Source organism: Myxocyprinus asiaticus, chromosome 29 (assembly GCF_019703515.2).
Source record: "Myxocyprinus asiaticus isolate MX2 ecotype Aquarium Trade chromosome 29, UBuf_Myxa_2, whole genome shotgun sequence".
Lineage (NCBI taxonomy): Eukaryota > Metazoa > Chordata > Actinopteri > Cypriniformes > Catostomidae > Myxocyprinus > Myxocyprinus asiaticus.
Genome location: NC_059372.1, coordinates 637,501 through 663,535, shown reverse-complemented (window position 1 = coordinate 663,535; position 26,035 = coordinate 637,501). Strand labels below are relative to the sequence as shown.

Sequence of the window (26,035 nt, the reverse complement as noted above, 5' to 3'; positions counted from 1 at the left end):
AAAAAATCCTTGGATGGAAACGTAGTTAATATTACGCAGTTTTATTATATTAACATATTTTCCATGAAAAAGAATTATTTTCCAGGACATTTGTGTATTTGTTTTACATTTTCCATGACTGGAAAACTGCTTTGCAAAATTCCAAGTTTTCCAGGATGCAAGGGTACCCTGTTTTCAGGATAAATACATATTCAAGCTCAAAAACAACCTGAAACAATTTCGGTTTTGCATGTTTTCATTTATTGCCATTTTTAAAACTAAAAATCCAAAGAAAAAGCAACAGAAATAAAAACAGAAGCGTCAGTTCGTGTCCAGAGACACGTGAGGTTTATCATGTTTGAACACAGGAAGTCAAACGCTTTATCTGTGCGCAGCAGCTTCCCTCAAACCCACACACACACACACACTGTATATTTGCAGTAAAGATGCATGAATGTGTGCAAATGAAAATCACATTGCACGTGTTTTAAAACCCATCTGACAAATGTGAACACACAAACACATTCACGCGCACACATGTAAACGCTAAACAAAACATGAACTACTAATTAAATCATAATCAAACTGAAAAACTAATAAAAGATGAAACTAAACAAGCGTCATATTAAGGCAGGAAATCATTTGCAAAAGTGTAAATAAGTGACATCATCATCATCGTCAAACATGACAATCAAAAGATTGTCACGTTTTGTTAAAGGTCAAAGGTCATCGTCAGAAACCGTTCCGTTTAGCACCTCTCAACCCCATCCTGTGCTCCACGTCCTGACATTTAGTCTCGCATAACCCCGCCCACTTGTGACATCGCTGAACCAATCACAGCAGAGCAGCCTCGAACTAAACGGCCCTGTGAAGTTCGCATCTACGTGTTTAGCGGCCGTTCACACAGGGCGCATTCTAAATGCGCTGTTTTTAAAGTGCCGGTGTATGTACGCCATTGTGTGGCAAATTATGTCACAAAATGTAAGATGATACGCAATTTTTTTAAACACACCGTGCATACATGTCAGTTATAAAGACATGGACCAATCAGAAGAAGCTGGGGGCGGAGCATGCATTTGAAGTGTATTGAGTGTTTGCAACTGTAACATTTGTCTGTTAATGAACGCAACAACACGTCCTGTGCATATGAAAATGGCAGATCCACTTCATGTACTCGTGAACCGTCTCTTTGAACATTCATTGTGTCTGTAGTTTAGTGTTTTTCACTGCAGTGGGATCTACAATAAACGTTCCAGCATGAGTCTCAGAATCACGAATAATTTTCTCCCAGTTTACAGAACATTTTCAAAACTCCTGTTGAAGAAAATAACACCAACTCATCGTTTAAAACACATCCTTGTCATTAAAAATCCAAATGTGGAAAAACCTCTCTTCACTACAATCCCATGTCCTCATTCTATTGACCTTTGAACCCTAAACATCACTTGCATCATCAATCTATAATCTTTCCAGCACTGTGAAAACCTTCTTTAACAGGCAGATATTTCATTCACATTCCACTCTGTTTTCTATCGTTTCTTTTTCCCCTCGTGTTGGGAGGACAGTTCATGTATGTTCAAATAAATGTGTTTTTGGCAGTATTGGATGGGTTGAGTGGTCAGATAAGTGCCAGATAAAACTATCTAGCCTTCTTGGATTTGTGTCAAATACTGTTGTTTATAATTCCAATCCACTTTACAGTTTTACAACCAAAGTTTCCCTTAAAGGGATAGTTCACCCAAAAATAAAAATTCTCTCATCATTTACTCATCCTCATGATATCCCAGATGTGTTTGTCTTTCTTTCTTCATCAGAACACATTTGAAGAAAAATATTAAAATATCTCAGATCAGTAGGTTATTAAAATGCAAGTGGATGGAAATCACTCGACTTTTTCAGAATTGGGGTTGTATAAATTCACAACAGGGTGGAGTTCACGCGGTCTCTCGTGTGACATATTATCGTTGGCATGTTACGGACTTAATCTCACGTTTTTGTCTCGGTTGAGACATCCAGGATGAGCACACAAACGCACCACTGTGAGTGAACAAACAGATAAAACCAACAAAGCTTCTGTACAGCGTTCCTTCTACTCTGTTGTAAACAGTGCTGCTCTTCCTTGTGTCACACCTGCGTCTGTTCTCACATGAACATTCCAACGCGATTGTGTCACACGCATGTACTGCTGCTGAATGAAAGTGATGATTTACGGTTAAAAGTACTTAATCCTTATGTTGTGTTCCAGTCGTTTTGACCCGGATTACTTTTTTCTTACCATTTTTTAAAATAATTTCTTAATCCAAGATTTTGTTCACATATGATATCTGAAAACACACAAAAAAATTGGATTAAAAACCATTTTCTAGTTTTATTTCACTTTGTTACACTTGTGTTCCCGGTCAAAAATGACCAGTTATTGGAAATGAATGGATTAGACAGAAATATTAAGTTTTCAGGAGCATCACAATCCTTTAGATGAGCACACACACATTCAGACACACACACACACACACACTCACCTCACACACAGACACACACATACAGACACACACACTCACACACACACACACACACACACACACAGACACACACACAGACACACACACAGACACACACAGACACACACACTCACACACACACACCTCACATACAGACACACACACATACACACACACATACACACACACACACAGACACACAGAAACACACAGACAGACAGACACAGACACACAGAGACACAAACACACACACAGAGACACAAACACACACACAGAGACACACAGACACACGCACACAGACACACACTCACACACAGAGACACACACACACAGACACACACTCACACACACATACAGACAGACACACACACACACAGACAGACACACACACAGACAGACACACACACAGACAGACACACAGACAGACACACAGACAGACACACACAGACACTCAAACACACAGAGACACACAGACACAAACACACGCAGAGACACACACAGACACAGACACACGCAGAGACACACACAGACACAGACACACGCAGAGACACACACAGACACAGACACAGACACACACACAGACACACACACAGACACACACACACAGACACTCAAACACACAGAGACACACACAGACACAAACACACGCAGAGACACACACAGACACAGACACAATGTGTGCATCATCTTTCCATGCACACTCTTTGAGGAATATTTCAAGATCTCCTCATCATATTATGTTGTGTTTGGGCTCGTTTGAATCGGGATCGTCTGCTGTAAGTTACGATATGTTATTGTCACAAATCTGCAAATGATGAAACAGTTCTTATTTGTCAGCAATTTAAAAATAATTATTTAAGAATGGGTAAGATCGGCTATATTCATTGTAAAGTCCAGATTCTAAGCTTTAAAACGACACTTATTATGTTCAGATCAAGCAAGTGGTTATTAATTTAGTTATTTAGTTATTTACATAATTAGTAAAAAAGAAGTTGATAAAAAGATCTAATGCAATATCTGGTGATAATATATGCAATATGAGAGATTTATTAACAATCTTAGTGGGCCGGTCATTTTTGACTGGGAACACAAAATGTGTTAGCACAAAACAAACACAACATAAGGGTTAAATATTTATCTTTTTTGCACCAAAATCGATTGTTTTGTTTTATAAGACATTAATTTAACCGCTGGAGTCGTATGGATGACGTTTATGTTGACTGTCTGTTCTTTTTGGAGATTCAAATGGTCTGATCACCATCCACTTGCATTATAATGACCTTCTAATCTGAGATATTTTACTATTTTTCTTCAAATGTTTTCAGCAGAAGAATGAAAGTCATAAACATCTGGGATGGCATGAGGGTGAGTTAATGATGAGAGAATATTCACTTTGGGTGAACTATCCCTTTTAAAAGTTGCGCAATCCGGTTCGACCAAATCATAAAAAGAACAATTTGTCCTCTCCATCTCTCCACAACATCCAGATCTTCACCTTCCGATACACAGACAGTAAATCTGTCCATCTATAACACACACACACAAACACACACACACACACACACACACATTAAGGCACTGAGGCAGAATATATAAACGGCCAGATCTAGTGCTGAACAAACTTACACAAAGGCAGAGTTATTGCTGAGAGGTATATCTTCCTTAAAACACGCAAACAGTGGCGCTGACGACTGTACGTTACCGGAGTTTGGGTCAGTTTGTGTTAACTAGCCTTGGACCGCCCAAAGACCACATTATACATATTGCTCATAATAATGGTGAGAGCTTTCACAAAATGACAAGCTCTGATCCGATTGGCTGCTGTAATGCATTGAGCGTTTTGAGACTTTCAGTAAAAGCAAGTAAACTAGAGATCCTCCAGCAAAAATGTAGATTCTACTTTACCTTAAATTTACTCTAAATGTAAAAAATGAAATGTCATTGGTCGCTTTACATCTTTACATTTACATTAGGTCTCTTCCTGTGTACGTGGGCGGTTCATGGCCAGAATAAACTGTAATATGGAACGAACTACTCAAGACTGTGTGTTAACTAACCCAGAAAACAATCGCATTTCATGACATGACAACAACACACACACACACACACACACACACACACACACACACACACAGGTGTGCGTGCATCAGACGGGCGTTTCTTTGCTTTTCAGGTCAGGTGCGCTGAATTGGCGCCTCATGCGTGGGGGGGTGACGTAGCCCTGGTGTTTTTGGTTGTTCGTCCATCTTGCGGCGTGCTGTTGTTCTGCATGTGTGTGCGGTAGAGTCTGGTACGTTTGCAGAGCGACTCGCTGATGATTGTTGTATGTTTGCGTGTATGCTGGTGCGCCGCGCACCCCTTCCCCGTGCGCACAAGGCCCCGGCGACTGTCGCCGGTAACGACCACGCCCCGCCTGCTGTTGGTGCGAGTTGTTATTGTTGTGGTGACCATTGCTATAATAACCCTGGTTGCCAGGCAGGGTGGAGCCGTCCAGCGAGTTGCGCCGATAGCGCCACTGTTGCTGTTGAAATTGATTGCCATTGCAGTAGTGGCGAGGCTGCCAGGGGCGACTGGGAGAGGGCGTGCGCATGACGACTGGCACTTGGAACGGTATAGGAAGCAACGGAAAGCCAGGGGCAGGGCCTCGAGCGTCGTCGCGCTCGTCATTACCGTCGTCCTGTGCAGCGGACGTGTTCGGGCCCCAGGACAGCCGGTGCTGTGGGCTGCTCTTAAAGGGGAATTTCAGCTTGCGGTCCTGCGGCGGAATAAAGCGGCCCGTACCGGGAAGGTGGACATCACCCTCTCCACTGCCAGCCCCGCCCCCTCTACGCAGCCGCTTGGTGATTTGCTGCTGCTGCAGGTTGTGTATGCGCGTCTGCTCTTGTTTGAGCCAGCGCAGGCGGCCCCTTCGGAAGGCGGGGTCTTCCTCCATCAATCGTGACACTCGCTGCTCTTTAGGGAGAGAGCCACTTTCATCCTCCTCATCGCCCCGCCCCTCACTGCCCTCCACAGTCAGATCCTCTGATGATTCGTCCTCCTGAAACACAGTCACACATTGTTACTGAACACTGTACGTGTTTATGCATATTTGTGTGAATACACTTGATTCAATTCAAATTAATTTGGGTACATTTTAGTTATGTCCATTTTGCTTACATATAAAATAAATTCTCTCTCAGCTAATGCTCTTAATTATAAAGAAACCTTCTAGGCAATCTTTTTAGGTACAATTCGAAAATATCAATTTGACAAATTATAATTTGTTTATTAGTTTTTCATCAAATTGGTCACACTTTAGCTTTGGAAAATGTTCAAATTCAGTCTATTCCATCAACTAATGTCTTGAATTGTATATATTATGTTGCATATTTATTTTTGTTTCATTTGTACTACTTACAAATACTTACATTGATATGTAGAACACGTGTTTAATCAGTACTGTCTCTTTAAGACTAGCGGCATCAGCTAGTAAGTGCATATTTTGGTGCATTTCCATATTACCGCAACTCATCAAACACTCTCAGAACACATACGGACCTAGTCACCTGTAATTCCTGTCAGTCAAACAGGCCTAGAGTACATGTATGTGTGTGTGTGTACCTGTTGTACAGGTATGATTCTCTCCATCTTCATCATTCTGTCTCTGAGCGCTTTGATCTCCTCGTCCTTCATGTTATTTTGCTCTTTAACTTCCTGTAAAATATCCGTCAGTTTGTCGATGTGCGCTTTCAGATTGTACACGCCGGTTTTGCTGGTTTCTCTGTCCGTGTTGGCGTCAGTCGTCTCATGAGCCCGTTCGTCTCCGATGCCCACTGTATCCCACACATCTTGCGCCACCTCTTTCCACGTGTCTTTCTCTGCGGCGGCACGTTTGCCGTACATGCGGCACAGTTCCTTCATCTTAACGATGGCGAGCGCCTCCATCTCGCGGCGAGAGTGCCGGAAGTCTCCGAGCGCCACCTCGTAACAAATCTCCTTGACGGCCTGTAACTTTAGATCGCTCATGGTCACCTGCTCGGGGTCTTTGCAGATTCTCCGTCGCTGTGGTATCTGGTACACTCGTAACGGCTCTCGGCGTTTGCCACTGCTGGGTAAACCACAGCGCTTCACTATAGACTGCACCTGACAGACAGACAGAATAACTGGGTTCAGATGAGTAACAATGGGCAAAAGTACACATTCTCGATGTCGACCAGCCTGAATGACTGGTTTAATAATGTTTTTTAACCCTTTAAGATCAGAAGGTGTTTTTAAAGATTTCCTGTTTCAGTGGCATACCCAAAATTAAAGGCTTATAACTCGACAAAAAGTGTTGTGTTTGGTATTATTGTAAAGAAAACTTCAAAGTTTTTAATTATATAGATTATGATACATAATTAGACTCTCAGACTAAGAAACAGCTGAAAAATCACACAAAGAAATTGAGCCAAAAATTGACTTTTTGTCTTATTTTTCTGATTTGACATATATATCTCTGGGTGTAAATAAGGTGTTTCAGAAAAACTGCTTTTGTTTTGTTCCCAATCATGTCAACTGTACCTGAGAAATGTTGTGTTGATACGATAAAGCAATCAAAAGTTATAGCATTACAATATAATTTATCATAGTGTCCAAAAACATCTCCAAACAAATAAAACATAATAATTGTACATAAGAACTAATTACACATGCAAACACAACAATGACTAAAGGTTTGCATAGCATGCAGACATGATTTTAGTAATGAGATTTCACAGAATGAGTTTCATTCTGTGTCATTTGAGTCATCATTGAGTCTGTGTCATGTATTTGGCGCCATCTCCTGGTGGTCATATGTAACATTGTGCTTCATGTGGATTATCTAATGATCTATACATCTGATTATCTTGTGTGTGGACTCGTTTGAAAGATAATCACCTCATCACTAGTAATGATATGTGATATTTTATGTTCCTTTTATTTTTTGTGACCAACATAATTGTCAAAGACATATACTTAGCTATTACTAGCTATATTTTTGTCTGTGAGTGAAACAAATAGGCTGGTTGTATTCGGCACAGCCATTGACCAGGAAAATAAAAAAATGGCACTCCCTGTCAAAAAGGTTGCCGACCCCTGGTCTAGATGGACCACAATGGAATGGAACAGAGTACAACAGTCTCTCATGTGTTCTTCTGGAATACCTTGTTAGCTGGTAGTTTCTCTCTGAGGGATGATATGAGTCTCCAGCTCTCTTCACAGGAGCGTTTATCAGAGTCATCACCACTGTCTGAATCTGCATACTGAACACACACACACACACACACACACTTAAAACGATTATTTTGAAATTTTAACTTAATCCAGCAATTATAAATCAAGTATTCCGGTGTGATTTGTAACAGTAGCTATTAACACACAAGTTGCTGCAAAATCCCACAATCACTGTTTCTGTCTGTCTGTCTCTTTATCTGTCTGTCTCTCACCAGTCTCTGTTGTTCTAGCAGTAGATCTGCTTCCTCTTTCTCTCTGCGATACTGAATCTCCACATCCTGTAACCTAAAACACACACACACACACACACACAGGTGAGGGTAAATTACACACATTCTCCAAACCAGTGTTAATTTTGACTTATTTTTTTATCAGGGATGCAAACTCATGAAGGTCAAAAAAGATGAGACAATCACTGGTCCACGAACATGTTTTACGGGGATATTTATTTAAGCTAAAAGCACTAACTCCAGCTATTTTAATGATTCAAGTATAGCAAAATAACTGCACAATTGTGCAGAATTAGCTGCAAAAACAAAGGGTATTTTGGTGTGGCTTGCTTCTGTTTCACACATTTCTTACATCTCTAACTTCTAGAGATGATACTATGTGGCAAAATGAGTGTCTTATGTGCTATGAGTGAGTCATTAAATCATTTTGAGTCGTTCATGACCGAAATCTACCAAGAGACATGATCGTGTTTAAGCATTAAAAGAACAAAGCAGATCTATAATTTTCCTTCAGTTTGTGAATGGCTGAGCATGACTTTTCATCCAAACAGACAACAATAATAGTCTAATAATAATAATAATAATAATAATAACAATAATGAGTTTCTACTTTATTAAAATGTACACGTCTACAAATCTACTGACTTCAAAAGAATGTTTAAGCATCATAAGTAGGGGTCGACCGATAGAGGATTTTGCCAATACCGATAAATAAGATGGTGGAAAAGGCAGATAACTGATTCATTGTCCGATAGTTTTTCAAATTGACTTACAGAATGTAAAAAAAATCTTATTCTTATTTTTCAAAGAGTCCAAAATGAATAAAATCCCAGATGCAGTTTTTGGTTCCACCAAAATCCAAATAATAACCAGAAAAAAATCAGATTTGGTGCATAACACGGGACTTTTAAGTATAAAAAGCCCGAAAGACACTGCGGACTTTTATTCTGAAATTACTAAATGATGAAAAAACTATCAGTAACTACTGACAGATTTTTGCAGATAACCGATAGTTCCAAAAAGCAACTATCGGCACTGATTAATCGGTAAAACCGATATATCGGTCTATCTCTAATTATGAGAACAAAGCAGATCTATAATTTTTCTGCAGTATTTAAACTGTTTAGCATGAATTTTATCAGAAAAGACAACAATAATAGCCTAATAAAAAATATCATGAGTTTCAATAAAGTCCTTTTGTTAAGCGCCTTTCATATGGCTTGTGTCGGGGCGTCAATACTCGCTCGACACCCGTGTCAAGTGCCGCTTTGCCCTCAACATGACAAGTGTTGCAGAAAGCATCATGAAGGGCAATTTTAGAAGTTTGCCATGCAAGAAAGCGGGACATGTGCACAATAAACATTGAAAACATGTTTGTAGAAGAGAAAAATAAAATAAGGCTGGGCATAGAAATGCATCAATTCTTCAACCTCAAACTCTTCAGACATGTTTAGTAAGTTCTGTTCTCTGTTTTGTGTGCAGCTGTGTTGTGTTCTGTTGTCACTATCGCTGTGGAGAATCTGTTTTTAGATAAACAAAATGAGTTTTCACTTGAACGCCCCCCAATGTCACGAGGGGTCTGTGTGAACTGTTGCTCTCGTGTCCTATCATGAACGCACACATGAGATCAACAGTCAGTGAACATTTTCACTAAATAATACATTAGATTTCAGTTTGTTTCTCATCAGATCTTATCGTATGCATTCATAACAATCATGAGTCTCATGAATAATTTATTAGACTTCTGAATTATACTTTTGTGTTCTTTTAAAGCTTGAAGAGGTGGTCACCATAAACTGCCATTGTATGACATAACTGAGCACAACATTTTATTGTAGGGTTATAACAACACAGGGGTGAGTAAACAATGACTGAATTTAAATTTCAGGGTGAACTACTCCTTTAACACTGCTCAGAAGGCATGTGTTCAGTGGCCTGTGTGTCTCACCTCCTGTCCATCTCTAATTTGATGTCGATGCCCTGTTTCTCCAGCAGCTCTCTCTGAGCGTAATTCCAGTCCACCGGCTCGCCCTGCTGCTCCAGACACGTGCTGCGCTCTCTCTCCAGACGCGCCTGCTCGGGGTGATTGAATCTGAACACATGATTCTTACCCATCACAATACGGTTGCCTGCAGCACAAGAGGTTAAAGGTCAGGTGACGGACAGTCAGTTCAGATCCAGAGTTCACACACACACTCACTCACCCTGTTTGAGCAGCACACACTCATTGATCTGCTTCCCGTTCACATACGTCTCTGCTCCATCCAACGGCTCCAGAGCCACTTCCACTGAGAGACAGACAGACAGAGAGAAGGTGTGTGGTTACTTAACTGACAGATCACACCTTATTTACCTGCTAGAATATATCGTTATACTATTGTTATTTTACTTTGTTTGCCTTGTTTTGCAGAATTCCTCACTGTATGCAATGCGCCGAACATGTTGGAAATACACATGAACAGTTTTCATCATGCCAATAAAACACATTAACACTGAAATCGAATACAAGACAGACAGAATGTATGTGGCAAAATAAGAATTAAATGTACATTCAAGTGTCTAAATGTCACAGGAGGAGAATGAGGATGAGTGGTCAAGCAGGTACATGTGAGAACAGACTGTTTGTGGATTGGAGAGGAACAGATGGACAGAATTCATGAATTATGATTTTTTCAGATGATACCTGTGTTAAATCCCAGCAACTGTTCCACCGACAGAGAGAAAACCATCACATGAGTGTGTGTTATTGACACAATCACACACACATCTACAGTGTCTTCTGTACAGCACACACTATTGATTATATTTGTTGTAAATGGCTGTTGACTAATTCTAAATTATGATGATATAAAGAGTGAATCTTATGAAAACGTCTCAGGTAGAGCTGTTATTACTGATGTTGATTAACAGAAGTTATATTAAATACTCATAAAAGTCTCATTTTATTCCACTAGATGGCAGAAAGCACTAGAAATATTTTTTTCCTCTATCACATTCCATCACAATATACAGATCTGAAATGTAACATTTTATCATCAATAGTCGATAACATACATTTCTGATGATTTGTTTTGCATGCTTTTCCTGTGGGACTGCATATTTTGTTCTGGACATCTAAGATATAACATTGGATTATTCACACAAGCAAACTCACAGACAAGTAAACAACGGCTCATTTTTTAGGGAACTGCCTAAGGTAAAAGCAGATATAAAGTTTTAGCTATTTGGTGTTTACAGCAGCAGTTATCAGAGCAGAAAAGAGACGTTTGTATTTGATGACTTACAGAAATCATATTTCACTTTGTGATTCTTTTGAAAATCTTTTGAACTGTGGTATTAGTGCAACAAAATAAACTGCACAGTCACATTCTTGAGAATGAGAGCTTTCATTTGATATATGACTTGTCCATTTATGTGTTATATTAAGGACTTTTAATTTATATAAATATTTCTACCTCATTACCTCTAGGGGGCGCTCTTTATCAACGCGAATTATTTGAGGCCTTATATTGTTATTTTAAGTAACACAAATGCAGAAGTGATGGTTATCTCTGACAAGTTCAGATTCTAAGCTTTCAAATGATACCTCATATGCCTGATTTATTTATATGGAGACTTTAATGTTTTAAGCGTAAACTTTTTCGCAATAAAGCGCCCCCTTTTGGACTCGCCGGCAGGTCCATAGTGTTTAAGGGGTTAAGAAAATGAAGCTGATTTTGGGACCATTAAATGTTTTGCACTGTGAAATTATATTCATGATAATTACACACATTTTACTGGTGGTTCACTAATATGGGTTTTTTAATGGCCAATGCCGATATCCAGAGAGCAAGGTGACCGATAGGCCGATAAATCACACAAATTAATATAGTAAATAACTCTTCCATAAATTTGCACCAAAAAAAAAGAAAAATTAACATTTACTTAGCAATATCTTAACTTAAAATTTCACACAAAACTTTAACTTTGTAAATAATATTAATAATAAAACAAATTAAATAAAAACAAATTAAAAAAAGAGCTTTTTCGCTCTCGTGCAGATCCAGCGAGCAGCAATCTCCTGACAACGTTCAGTTTACATGGCCCGGATAGCCTGCTTGGAATGTCACGGACTGACCATCATGCAACATTCGTAAATCAGATAAACGAGTTTTGATCCAGTCTGAATACGTGGTTTAGAGGAAGATTTATGAGTGCTACACAGGAAGAAAACGCTGGATTTGCTTACGTTTTGTGAAGTTTATTAATTAAATCTGTTTAAATGAGATATCCGCATATTTGAAAATGCATAGGATAGAAGTTTTACTGATATTTTCCTTTTTATCATTAGACAAGACAGAAAACAGTTACAAGAAACTGCTGAGGAGAGAGAGAATGAAACACGTGAGCACATTAAACATCATACTTTGATACGCAGGACAGTTTAAACGAGACGTTGTTGTACGCCGGTCTATTACTTTAGTAACACTATGGCACGTAACAACAAAACCAACTGTGATTGGACGTTTACATGTCTCAGACAGCTTCTTCACATGCAAATGAGAATATCAGTGATATATCAGCCAAAACATTTTACTCACATAAATTCCATGTAACCAGAATTTTACAAGAACTGCTAAATGACTTTATACAGACACACGCACAAACACACACACACACACACTCACACATATACACACACACGCACAAACATACTCTCACACACACAGATATACACACATGCACAAACACACACGCACAAACACACACACACACACACACACACGCACACACGCACACATATATACACACATGCACAAACACACACATACTCTCACACACACATATTCACACACGCACAAACACACACACACACACACACACGCACAAACACAGATACACACACGCACAAACACACACACGCACACATATACACACACGCACAAACACACACTCTCACACATACAGATATACACATATGCACAAACACACACATACTCTCACACACGCACAAACACACACACACACACACACACACAGATACGCACAAACACAAACATACTCTCACACACATACTCTCACACACACATACTCTCACACACAGAGATACACACACATACTCTCACACACAGATACACACACATACTCTCACACACAGATACACACACATACTCTCACACACACAGATACACACACATACTCTCACACACACATACTCCACACACACAGATACACACACATACTCTCACACACACAGATATACACACACGCACAAACACACACATACTCTCACACACGCACAAACACACACACACACTCACACATATACACACACACGCACAAACACAAACATACTCTCACACACACAGATACACACACAGGCACAAACACACGCACACACATAAACACACACATACATAAACACACACACACTCTCACACACACACACTCTCACACACACACACTCTCACACACACACACACACAAACACACACACATGCGCGCAAACACACACACACACACGCGCAAACACACGCGTGCACACGCAAACACACGCACAAGCGCAAACACACGCACAAGCGCAAACACACACGCGCACACACACGCGCGCAAACACGCACAACACAAACACACGCACAAGCGCAAACACACGCACAAACGTACACACGCACAAACGTGCGCACACACGCGCACACACGCACAAACACACACACACGCACAAACACACACGCACAAACACACACGCACAAACACACACGCACACGCGCACACGCACACGCACAAACGCACACGCACAAACGCACACGCACAAACACACACGCACAAACACACACGCACACGCGCACACGCACACTCACACACACACGCGCACAAACACACACACACTAACATAGTCTCACCTTCTCCGTTGTGGTTGATGTAGCTGTAAAACACACAGTGCTGTTCTTTAATAAACTGACCACTCAGTTTAATATCCACATCCTTCTGACCGACTCTGAGAAACACACACACATAAACACATATATCGTGATAAACAGGAATATTATTTAATTATTCATATTTATCTACTGTGATACAACTTTTGCCAAATGTACTGCAGAACGTTATTTCAAGTACTGTTCTAACCTGTTACTAAATAATACGAGTAATACATGTTGTGATTGTTGAATTCTTCAGCATTGGCATATCTATCACGATCTCATGAGGCCCTGGAGTCCGATGATGAACATCTTAAACAAAAACAGCCTAGTCCTTCAAGAGCAAGGATTACTTTAGTAAACCTTTGTTAGTCAACGCCACTCGCCGCTGAATCCACAGATGTAAGTTAAGACTTTACTTTGTAAAGGAGAAGCCATACATCAACACTGTCGGACTCATCAAACACAGTCGTCGTTTTCTCTGGACTCGGACTCATCAAACACAGCCGTCGTTTTCTCTGGGCTCGGACTCATCAAACACAGCCGTCGTTTTCTCTGGGCTCGGACTCATCAAACACAGCCGTCGTTTTCTCTGGGCTCGGACTCATCAAACACAGTCGTCGTTTTCTCTGGGCTCGGACTCATCAAACACACCCGTCGTTTTCTCTGGGCTCGGACTCATCAAACACAGTCGTCGTTTTCTCTGGGCTCGGACTCATCAAACACACCCGTCGTTTTCTCTGGGCTCGGACTCATCAAACACAGTCATCGTTTTCTCTGGGCTCGGACTCATCAAACACACCCGTCGTTTTCTCTGGGCTCGGACTCATCAAACACAGTCGTCGTTTTCTCTGGGCTCGGACTCATCAAACACAGTCGTCGTTTTCTCTGGGCTCGGACTCATCAAACACAGTCGTCGTTTTCTCTGGGCTCGGACTCATCAAACACAGTCATCGTCTTCTCTGGGCTCGGACTCATCAAACACAGTCCTCGTCTTCTCTGGGCTCGGACTCATAAAACACAGTCATCGTCTTCTCTGGGCTCGGACTCATCAAACACAGTCATCGTTTTCTCTGGGCTCGGACTCATCAAACACACCCGTCGTTTTCTCTGGGCTCGGACTCATCAAACACAGTCGTCGTTTTCTCTGGGCTCGGACTCATCAAACACAGTCGTCGTTTTCTCTGGGCTCGGACTCATCAAACACAGTCGTCGTTTTCTCTGGGCTCGGACTCATCAAACACAGTCATCGTCTTCTCTGGGCTCGGACTCATCAAACACAGTCCGTTTTCTGGGCTCGACTCATCAAACACAGTCGCGTTTCTCTGGGCTCGGACTCATCAAACACAGTCGTCGTTTTCTCTGGGCTCGGACTCATCAAACACAGTCGTCGCTTTCTCTGGGCTCGACTCATCAAACACAGTCGCTTCTCTGGGCTCGACTCATCAAACACAGTCGTCGTTTTCTCTGGGCTCGGACTCATCAAACACACCCGTCGTTTTCTCTGGGCTCGGACTCATCAAACACACCCGTCGTTTTCTCTGGGCTCGGACTCAAACACAGTCGTCGTCTTCTCTGGGCTCGGACTCATTAAACACAGTCGTCGTCTTCTCTGGGCTCGGACTCATCAAACACAGTCGTCGTCTTCTCTGGGCTCGGACTCATCAAACACAGTCGTCGTCTTCTCTGGGCTCGGACTCATCAAACACAGTCGTCGTCTTCTCTGGGCTCGGACTCATCAAACACAGTCATCGTCTTCTCTGGGCTCGGACTCATCAAACACACCCGTCGTTTTCTCTGGGCTCAGACTCAAACACAGTCATCGTTTTCTCTGGGCTCGGACTCATCAAACACAGTCATCGTCTTCTCTGGGCTCGGACTCATCAAACACAGTCATCGTTTTCTCTGGGCTCGGACTCATCAAACACAGTCATCGTTTTCTCTGGGCTCGGACTCATCAAACACAGTCATCGTTTTCTCTGGGCTCGGACTCATCAAACACAGCCGTCGTTTTCTCTGGGCTCGGTCTCATTTTTTGTGCTCTGATGAGTCCACATTTCAAATTGTTTTTGAGTGACAAAGCTGTCGTGTTATCCGGGCCATAGAGGAAAAAGACTATCCAAGCTGATATCAGCATCAGGTCCAAATGCCAGTGTCTATATGGGCCAGGGGTGTGTCAGTGTCCATGGCATGGGTAACTCACACATCTGTGAGATCACCATTAATGCAGACAGATATGAACAAATTTTGGAGCAGCATATACTGCCATCCAGCACTGTCTTATCCAGAGACGTCTCTGAATTTTAAGCAGGACAACTTCAAACCACATACTGGCCGAATAAGCAGAGAGTGCGGGTGGTAGATTGGCCTGCAGTCCTGAACATCTCCAATTGAGAATGTGTGGTGCATTATGAAGCACACAATACAGCAACAAAGACCCCGTACAATTGTGCAGCTGAAGACCTACATAATGGATGAATAGGGCAAAATTCCACTTTCTAAACTTAACAAACTTGTGTCTTCAGTGCCTAAATGCTTAATAAGTGTTATTAGAAGAAATGGTGATGTTTCAATGAGGTAAACACTCAACATGTTGCAATCATCTGATTAGAAATTACTGTATATAAAATAAACAATGAAAATTCATAAGGTAAAACATCATATCATGTATAGTTGCAGAGCTTTCAATATAGCAAAGGGTGAATGTAATTTACAAATCACTCCTGTTTGTTTTTATTAGCATTTTTCATACTGTCCCAACTTTTTCAGAATTGGGGTTGTATACTGATGTTTCGAGCCATCACGTTATAGTCTAGCTGCAGCAAACGTGTGCTAGATTGTGCATCAGCTGGTTGCAGTTTCAATCTCTCCTCCTTAGATTGTGTCACTTCATGAGACTCATAGAAGTGGCTCTGACCGCACAGAGAAATGCCAGTTTCAGAGTTTATTTACATTACCCCCTTATTATCTGAACTTTAATAAAGGATGCATAAAATATACATCATACTTTGCGATCTACATCACCTTTTAGGCTGTTTGGAAAGTTTGGAGCGCGTCTGGACTGTGAGCCGTTTTCTTCCTCTCCTCAATCAGGCACGTGCGGCAGTACAGTTTCATATGATCTCATATTACATTAAATGAGGTCAAACGACTATTCGACAATGAACATTTTTGTTTAAATTTTTTATTGTCGACGTTGTCAATAACGTCAGGATGGTGTTTTCTCTTTTACAATAAAACAAAGGCAAATTCACCATATTGTGGTGGCCTTGAAACCATGAACTACATAATAATGATGAAAATCACACACACACACAGTTACCTGGTGACTCCCTCTTTGATGTAGTACAGCAGACACTCAGACATCAGAGGATCTTCATTCAGATTCACCAGATGAGGAGTCTGAAACAACAATCATTATAATGAAAATATAACTGATCTAATTACACATGGTCATATCCACAACGAGTGTGAAGACTGATTGCAGTTTCTCCTATGTACAGGTTTGGCTATACTTGTGTTAATGTCCCCACTAATATAGTTAACGCTTTAAGCTCGGATGAAAAATAATTGTCAAAATATTAATCGTTTGAAAGTTTAGAAGCTCTACTTTACAATGCATGTAGACATTATGACCAACACTGAACAAGTGCTTTGAAATATGCAGATAAATCAGAAGTGTTCCAAAAAAATTGTACTGTAAATATTACAATCAGTAAAAACATCAATCTCATCAAATTGTCATGTGTCATATGTTGTTGGAAAGCTCTCAAAGAGTAGAATACAACCAGCCTATTTGTTTTACTCACAGACACAAATATAGCGAGTAATAGTTAAGTATATGTCTTTGACAATTATGTTGGTGTTGCTTATATGCTGCATTTTCACTTATAATTTCATGATAAATAAACAGAACATAAAATATCACATAGCATTACTTAGAGGAAGTGATTATCTTTCAAACGAGTCCACACACAAGATAATCAGATGTATAGATCATTAGATAATCCACATGAAGCACAATGTTACATATGACCACCAGGAGATGGCGCCAAATATATGACACAGACTCAATGATGACTCAAATGACACAGAATGAAACTCATTCTGTGAAATCTCATTACTAAAATCATGTCTGCATGCTATACAAACCTTTAGTCATTGTTGTGTTTGCATGTGTAATTAGTTCTTATGTACAATTATTATGTTTTATTTGTTTGGAGATGTTTTTGGACACTATGATAAATTATTTTTGTAATGTTATAACTTTTGATTGCTTTGCTGTATCAACACAAAAATGTTCTCAGATACAGTTGACATGATTGGGAACAAAACAAAAGCAGTTTTTTTGGAGTCACCTTATTTACACCCAGAGATATATAAAGTCAAATAAGAAAAAGAAGTAAATTTTTGGCTCAATTTATTTGTGTGATTTTTCAGCAGTTTCTTAAGTTGAGAGTCTCAGTATGTATCATAATCTATATCATTAAAAGTTTTCTTTACAATGATACCAAACACTTGACCCTCCTTGTTTCTGTTTTGTTTTTGTTTTTCCGAGTTATTAGCCTTTAATTTTGGGTATGCCACTGAAACAGGAAATATTTAAAAACACCTTTTGAGGGGGCCTGCTGACTATCACCCCTGGAGTCACGAGTTTGAATCCAGGGTGTGCTGAGTGACTCCAGCCAGGTCTCCTAAGCAACCAAATTGGCCCGGTTGCTAGGGAGGGTAGAGTCACATGGGGTAACCTCCTCGTGGTCACTATAATGTGGTTCTCGCTCTCGGTGGGGCGTGTGGCGAGTTGTGCGTGGATGCCGTGGAGAATAGCGTGAAGCCTCCACACGCGCTACGTCTCCACGTTAACGTGCTCAACAAGCCACGTGATAAGATGCGTGGATTGACGGTCTCAGACGTGGAGGCAACTGAGATTCGTCCTCCGCCACCCGGATTGAGGCGAGTCACAACACCACCACGAGGACTTAGAGTGCATTGGGAATTGGGCATTCAAATTAGGTGAAAATAAAAAAAACTATGTCTATGAGATGTCCTTTGCTAATATAGTGTAACAAATGTGTGTGTGTTTGTGTGTGTGTGTGTGTGTGTGTGTGTGTGTGTGTGTGTACTGACCCCTTTAGGTGAAAATACTCCAACAGTTCCTCCATCTTCTTTAATGGACACGCCCATCTCAGCCAAAAGAGTCTCTCTACAGCACAACACACAAGAGTAAGATCATATTACTTACAGAATCTTAGTGAACTTAGTGAGCATCCAGGTGTAAACGGTGAAGTGTCTTGCCTGGCCACTTGTGATTAGATCAACTGAAACGCATCTTAATACCAGGTAAAAACAGGGCCAGATTTGGAGTGTGTGTTTGTATGTGAGTGTTTTACCTCTCCAGTCGTATAGACTCAGTTTTCCTCAGTTTCTCCTCCCACGTCTCGTTCAACTCAGCAATAATCTTTTCTGTTTCCTGCAAACACACACATATACACACACACACACACACGCACATTAATTCTTCCCATTCAAACTGATTTCAGGGCAGTTCAGTAGAATAAATTCATGCTCCGCCCTCAAACATATTAACCCCGCCCCTCTCGTACCTTCAGTCTCTCCACTGCTTCCTCATTGGTAATTATCTCCCCCTGAAACTCTTCTATTTGGCTGTCAGCATCCACAGGGGCAGGGTCACCCTCAGAGGCGGAGCCTTCACTTGATTCGGGTGCTGTGATTGGTGGAGCTACATTAGATCCAGGGCCAGCAGGCAAGACACTCATACAAACACGATTATTATTGACTTCAGCAGCTAAAAGAGACAGAGAGAGAAACTTGAGCTTCTGTATGTGGTGATGCCCACAAACTAATGTCTGTGGACTAGCTGAGATTATAACTAGTTGAATAGATCAGGTTCAGTGTGTGTGTGTGTGTGTGTGTGTGTGTGTGTGTTTACCTGGTTGTGTGACGAGTTGACTGAGTCCCTGTGACAGCAGCAGATCTCTCAGTCTGTTCACTTCCTCCTTCAGTTCTCTGATCAGACGGGCGTTTGGATCTTCATTAATTACAGCATTACAGCGGATCTGCTTCGCACGGTCAGCATATCTACACACACACACACACACACACACACACACACACACACACACACACACACACACACACACACACACACACACACAAACAAACAAGGAGACTGTGAGAGGACGGTCCTGTCACAAACCAGTTAACAGATTGATTGATTGATTGATTGATTGATTGATTGATTGATTGATTGATTGATGGATGTACCGGAGTGTGCTGAGAGTTTCTTCATAGTTAATATCAGCAGGACTGAGAGCCGCAATCATCGCAGTACGAGAATTACCACCTGAAACACACACACAATCAACAAATCTATCTACACTTTGAGTGCCCAGTTCAGTGCCTTGCAGCATTCTTTCCCTGATAAGTGTAAACCGATTAAATCAATATCATAATTGATAAGTAGACTAAAGTTTAAACGATCAATCATCCAAACAAACCAGATCACTAAAATTAATTGGATTTCTTTTTGTTATGAACAATTTTATTGATTCTAATCATAAAACATGCAAACACAACATAAAAACAGAATCAATTATTCACAAAAAACCCGAGGGCTTCACTTTTATCTGATTCACTGGACTGGTTACGTGCTGAGGAGATCATTTCCAACTCATGGCTTTGCGGCGAACATTTTATTACAGGCTATTAACTCATATCATTATAATAATGGCATAGCTAAGAATATTTCTGTATTTATGGTGGCTTTGTGTGGTACTTTCGTTTAATCGATGATTATAACTAGCTGTTTCACTAGCAATAGTGTACCCAACCTAGCTAGCTTTGAACCTGAAGTCTAATTTTATTCTACTTCACTTCACTTTTATTGTCACACAGCCATATACACAAGTGCAATGGTGTGTGAAATTCTTGGGTGCAGTTCCGATCAACATAGCAGTCGTGACAGTGATGAGACATATACCAATATACAATAACATCAAATTAACACAACACAATTAAAGTCTAATATACACATAATTACACACAACACAATATACAAATAATAACATACACTGTACAGTATACAATACACACAATATAGATACACATTATTCAATAAAAAAAGTATATATAGTATATATTGAATATACAGTAGGCTGATGAGCCTTCTTCACAACGACTTCAGTGTGGACGGACCATGTGAGTTCCTCAGTGATGTGGATACCCAGGAACTTGAAGCTGCTGACTCTCTCCACTGGTGCTCCATTGATGGTGATGGGACTGTGTTCTCTATCTTTTCTTCTGAAGTCCACCACAAGCTCCTTTGTCTTACTGACGTTGAGGGAGAGGTTGTGCTCCTGACATCAGTGTGTCAGAGTGTACACCTCCTCTCTGTAGGCTGTTTCAACATTGTCAGTGATCAGACCTACCACCGTCGTGTCATCAGCAAACTTAATGATGGCATTGGAGCTGTGTGTTGCCACACAGTCATGTGTGTACAGGGAATACAGGAGTGGGCTGAGAACACAGCCCTGTGGGGCTCCAGTGTTGAGGGTCAGTGATGAGGAGATGTTGCTGCCTATTCTAACCACCTGGCGTCTGCTTGACAGGAAGTCCAGGATCCAGCTGCACAGCGAGCTGTTTAAGCCCAGAGCCCGGAGTTTCTCATCTAGCTTGGAGGGCACTATGATGTTGAATGCTGAGCTGTAGTCTACAAACAGCATTCTCACATAAGTGTTCTTTTTTTCCAGGTGGGAGAGAGCAGTGTGTATTGTAGATGCAATGGCATCATCAGTGGAGTGGTTGTTGCGGTAAGCAAACTGCAATGGGTCAAGAGAGAGTGGCAATACAGAGCAGATGTAATCTCTGATTAGTCTCTCAAAACATTTGCTGATGATGGGGGTCAGAGCAACAGGACGCCAGTCATTTAAACAAGTTATTTTTGATTGTTTTGGAACAGGCACAATGGTGGATGTTTTAAAGCATGTGGGGACTACAGACAAAGAGAGGGAAAGGTGATGTGTCCGTAAAAACACCAGCCAGCTGGTTCACGCACACTCTCATGATGCGGCCCGGAATGCCGTCTGGGCCCGCGGCTTTACGGATATTCACCCATCGGAAGGATCGGGTTACATCCGCTACAGAGACGGAGAGTGAACTAACCTCTGTAGCTTCAGCCGCGAGAGCTCTCTCCGCGAGGGCGGTGTTATTTCCCTCGAAACGAGCATAAAAAGTATTTAGCTCATCCGGGAGAGAGGCAGCGGTGTTCATGGCGGAGTTTTTATTCCCTTTAAAGTCTGTGATGATGTTAATTCCCTGCCACGTGCTTCTAGAGTTGGTGGTGTTAAACTGTCCTTCAATCTTGCTCCTGTACTGGCGTTTTGCGGTTCTGATTCCACGTTCCCGGAATTAAAAGCGGAGGTCCGCACATTAAGTGCAGCGCGAACATCGCTATTAATCCAAGGTTTCTGGTTGGGGTAGATCCGTATTGTTTTGGTCGGAACAACATCCTCTACACACTTTCTGATGAAACACATTAGGCTATCAGCGTAAAGCTCGATGTCGTCATCAGAGGCGGACCGGAACATCTCCCAGTCCATGCGATCAAAACAGTCTTGTAGCGTAGAATCTGATTGGTCCGACCAGCACTGGATCGTTCTGAGGGAGGGTGCTTCCTGTTTCAGTTTCTGCCTGTAAGCGGGCAGAAGCAGAATGGAAGAGTGGTCCGATTTGCCAAATGGTGGGCGGGGGAGAGATTTGTAGCCATCCCGGAAGGGAGAGCAGCAATGGTCCAAAACCCGGTCCCCTCGTGTGTTGAAACTAATGTGCTGGTGATATTTTGGTGCGACTGATTTTAAACTGGCTTTATTAAAGTCCCCGGTCACAATGAACGCGGCCTCAGGGTGTGCGGTTTCCTGCTCACTTATACTCCCATACAGTTCCTTGATTGCCCGGTCTGTGTCGGCTTGTGGGGGGATGTACACAGCTGTGATAATGACCGCTGTGAATTCCCTCGGTAGCCAGAATGGTCGACACAGAAGCATAAGAAATTCCAGATCAGGAGAACAGAAAGACTTGATAGAATGTACGTTCCTCTGATCACACCAGGATTTGTTGATCATAAAACATACACCACCTCCTCTAGTTTTACCTGAGAGGTCTTTCGCTCTGTCCGCTCAGTGCACGGAGAACCCTGCGGGTTCAATGGCTGAGTCTGGAATCTGAGCAGACATCCAAGTTTCCGTAAGGCAGATAATGCAGCAGTCCCTCATCTCTCGTTGGAAAGAGATCCGCGGTTTCAGCTCGCAGAGCTTGTTGTCCAGAGACTGAACATTTGCCAGTAGAATAGTGGGTAGCGGGGGTCGATTTGCACGACATCTTACTCTGATGAGAACGCTGGCTCTGTTTCCACTATTCCTCCTGCGTTTCCGCGGCCGTGCTGCCCAGACAAAGGGCTCCGCTTGCGTGTTTGTAAACAGCGGGTCGGCATTGAGGAATTTGAAGTCCGGTTTACGGTGTGAGATCGCTGAACCAATGTCCAAAAGTGTTTGTCTGTCGTAGACAATAAGGCAGACAACATCCAAGACAAAAAACATGCAGTGTTGTGTCAGAGCTCGCAACGCAGCAGCTATACTCGGCGCCATCTTGAGTGAATTCTATATTATCTTTTAGCGATATTTAGAGGAGCTAGCGCTGGCTTTCTGCCACCACTTACTGTGCATACACTGCAATGTTTGCAGTATGTGAACCCTCTGGAAATAGCTGGTTTTCTGCATTAACTGGTCATAAAATGTGATCTCATCTTCATCAAAGTCACAAGTATAGACAAACATTAAACATTCACAGTGCTGTGGAAAAAGTAAGTGAACCCCTGTATTTAATAACTGGTCGATCCTCCTTTGGCATCAATAACCTCAATCAAGTGTTTCCGGTAGCTGCGGATTAAACCTGCACAACGTTCAGAAGGAATTTTGGACCATTCTTCCTCACAGAACTGCTTCAGCTCAGACGTATTCTTAGGATGTCTGGTGTCTCTCTTGAGGTCATTCACAGCATCTCTATTTGGGTTAAGATCTGGGCTCTGACTGGGACACTCCAAAAGATTAATTTTCTTTTTTTGAAGTCATTCTGTAGTGGATTTACTTCGATGTTTAGGGTCATTGTCCTGCTGCATCACCCAACTTCTACTGAGCTTCAGCTGGTGCACAGACACCCTGACATTATCCTGTAGGATATCCTGATAAACTCTCGATGATGGCAAGCGGTCCAGGCCCCAAAACAGCCCCAAATCATGATGCTCCCTCCACCGTACTTCACAGTTGGGATGATGTTTTCATGTTGGTATGCTGTGCCTTTTTTATGCCATATGTAGTGCTGCATGTTCTTTCCAAACAATTCAATCTTAGTTTCATCAGTCCATAAAACATTTTCCCAGTAGCGTTGTGAAGTGTCAAGGTGGCCTTTGGAAAACTTCAGGCGTGCAGCAATGTTTTTGTTGGAAAGCAGCGGCTTACTTCATGATGTCCTGCCACGAACACCATACCTGTTTAATGTTTTCCGTGTAGTAGACTCATGAACAGAGATGTTAACCAATTCCAATGATTCCTTCAAGTCTTTATCTGTCACTCTAGGGTTCTTTATTACCTCATTGAGCATTCTGCAGTGTGTCCTTTGAGTCATTTTGACTGGACGGCCACTTCTAGTGAGAGTACCTATAGTACTAAATCATCTCCATTTATAGACAGTTTGTCTAACTGTGGACAGATGAATATCTAAACTCTTCTAGATAACTTTATAACCCTTTCCAGCTTAATGCATAGCCATCTGAGTCATCTGAGATCTCTTTTTTGTGAAGCATGGTCCACGTCAGCAGATGCTTCTTGCGAAAAGCAAACTCAAAATGTTTGAGTGCTTTTTATAAGTCAAAGTAGCTCTAACCCACACCTACAAACTCACTTCATTAATTAGATGTCAGGTTGCCATCTCCTGACTCTGAGATGCCAGGTCTCAGTAAATCCATTTTTATTGTCGACTTTAGCCTAAGGGTTCACTTACTTTTTCCACAGCACTGTGAATGTTTAATGGGATGTGTACAATAAAGACATGAATGATTATAATTGTTTGTGTGTTGTTATCTTAAGCACATTGTGTTTGTCTATACTTGATAAGATCACATTTTATGAACAATTAATGCAGAAAACCAGGAAAGGGTAAAGGGTTCACATACTTTTTCTTGCCACTGTATGCAAGCTTCTGATCATTACATCAAAGCTTGTGATGTCACAAAGGCACTAAATTAAAACACTCTGGGTGTTAAAATATGTACTCAAACCCGTAAGACTGGTAAACACGGACAGTGGTGTGCAATTATGTGTATTTGGATTCATCATCGTTTGACTCTCTAGCCAGTGGAAATGCAGGTCTGTTCTGAGAGCGGTTCATAGACTCTGGCACCAGCAGTGTTGTTAGTGTAACGTCTTACCCAAATTCTCCTTCAGTATCCAGGTGAGCACTGAGTCTCTATATGGGATGAATTCAGCCTTCTTTCTTTTGCTGCTTTGCTGTTTATCACACACAAAAGAAACACATGAACACTAACACAAACTTCATCAGTCCTGCAGTAGCTTCTCTCTTCATGAATACAGTTCATTCAGTAAAGAACGAGAAACTCTCACCATTTCAGCCAGTGCAGATATGACCTTCCCCAGTGTAGTGAGAGATTTATTAATATTTGCTCCTTCCTGTGAGACACACACACACACACACACACACACACGAGACAGTGTGTTTATAATCAGGAGTAAATGAGTGTTTGACTCTTAATAGTAAACATAAGCGTGTTACCTTCAATCTGACGCCTTTAGCACCTGATGAGTCTGCTCGCTCACTGCCCGCCAAATCCACCAGACTCACCTTACTCACCTACACACATACATACACATACTGTACACTTTACTAACACAGACACACATGTGCCATACTGACCTAAACATACAAACATTACATTAAGACATAATCCTCAGGAGAACCATCGGCCGCTCCACACAATCTCACGCACACACACACCTTCTCTGTGTCGAGGTTGGTCAGCTGATCTCGGCGGCGTTGCGTGAAGACGATAGTGAAGACAGCGTGCGATCGACTGCTCGTTTCATTCATGTTTGTCGCCGCCACCGTCCTG

The 26,035-nt window shown here is 41.6% G+C and overlaps 1 protein-coding gene across 3 annotated transcripts in view; it reads right to left on the bottom strand.

The window, feature by feature from the left end:
• Positions 1–217: 217 nt before the first annotated feature.
• The window catches only part of LOC127419817 (kinesin-like protein KIF1C), a 42,010-nt gene continuing 16,192 nt past the window's right edge, over positions 218–26,035 (bottom strand). The window contains exons 8-25 of one of the 3 annotated variants that reach the window (XM_051661574.1): positions 25,921–26,032; positions 25,699–25,776; positions 25,530–25,595; positions 25,337–25,415; positions 20,122–20,200; positions 19,787–19,935; positions 19,440–19,642; positions 19,227–19,306; positions 18,964–19,039; positions 17,159–17,238; positions 13,819–13,913; positions 10,329–10,358; positions 10,144–10,227; positions 9,888–10,068; positions 7,922–7,994; positions 7,640–7,738; positions 6,078–6,599; positions 218–5,514 (exon numbers count right to left, since the gene is read on the bottom strand). In XM_051661574.1, the coding sequence (XP_051517534.1) occupies positions 4,624–5,514; positions 6,078–6,599; positions 7,640–7,738; positions 7,922–7,994; positions 9,888–10,068; positions 10,144–10,227; positions 10,329–10,358; positions 13,819–13,913; positions 17,159–17,238; positions 18,964–19,039; positions 19,227–19,306; positions 19,440–19,642; positions 19,787–19,935; positions 20,122–20,200; positions 25,337–25,415; positions 25,530–25,595; positions 25,699–25,776; positions 25,921–26,032 (2,977 nt within the window). In that variant the 3' untranslated portion in view covers positions 218–4,623. The remainder of the gene's footprint in view (positions 5,515–6,077; positions 6,600–7,639; positions 7,739–7,921; positions 7,995–9,887; positions 10,069–10,143; positions 10,228–10,328; positions 10,359–13,818; positions 13,914–17,158; positions 17,239–18,963; positions 19,040–19,226; positions 19,307–19,439; positions 19,643–19,786; positions 19,936–20,121; positions 20,201–25,336; positions 25,416–25,529; positions 25,596–25,698; positions 25,777–25,920; positions 26,033–26,035) is intronic. The other 2 variants (XM_051661576.1, XM_051661575.1) reach the window with 2 other exon arrangements.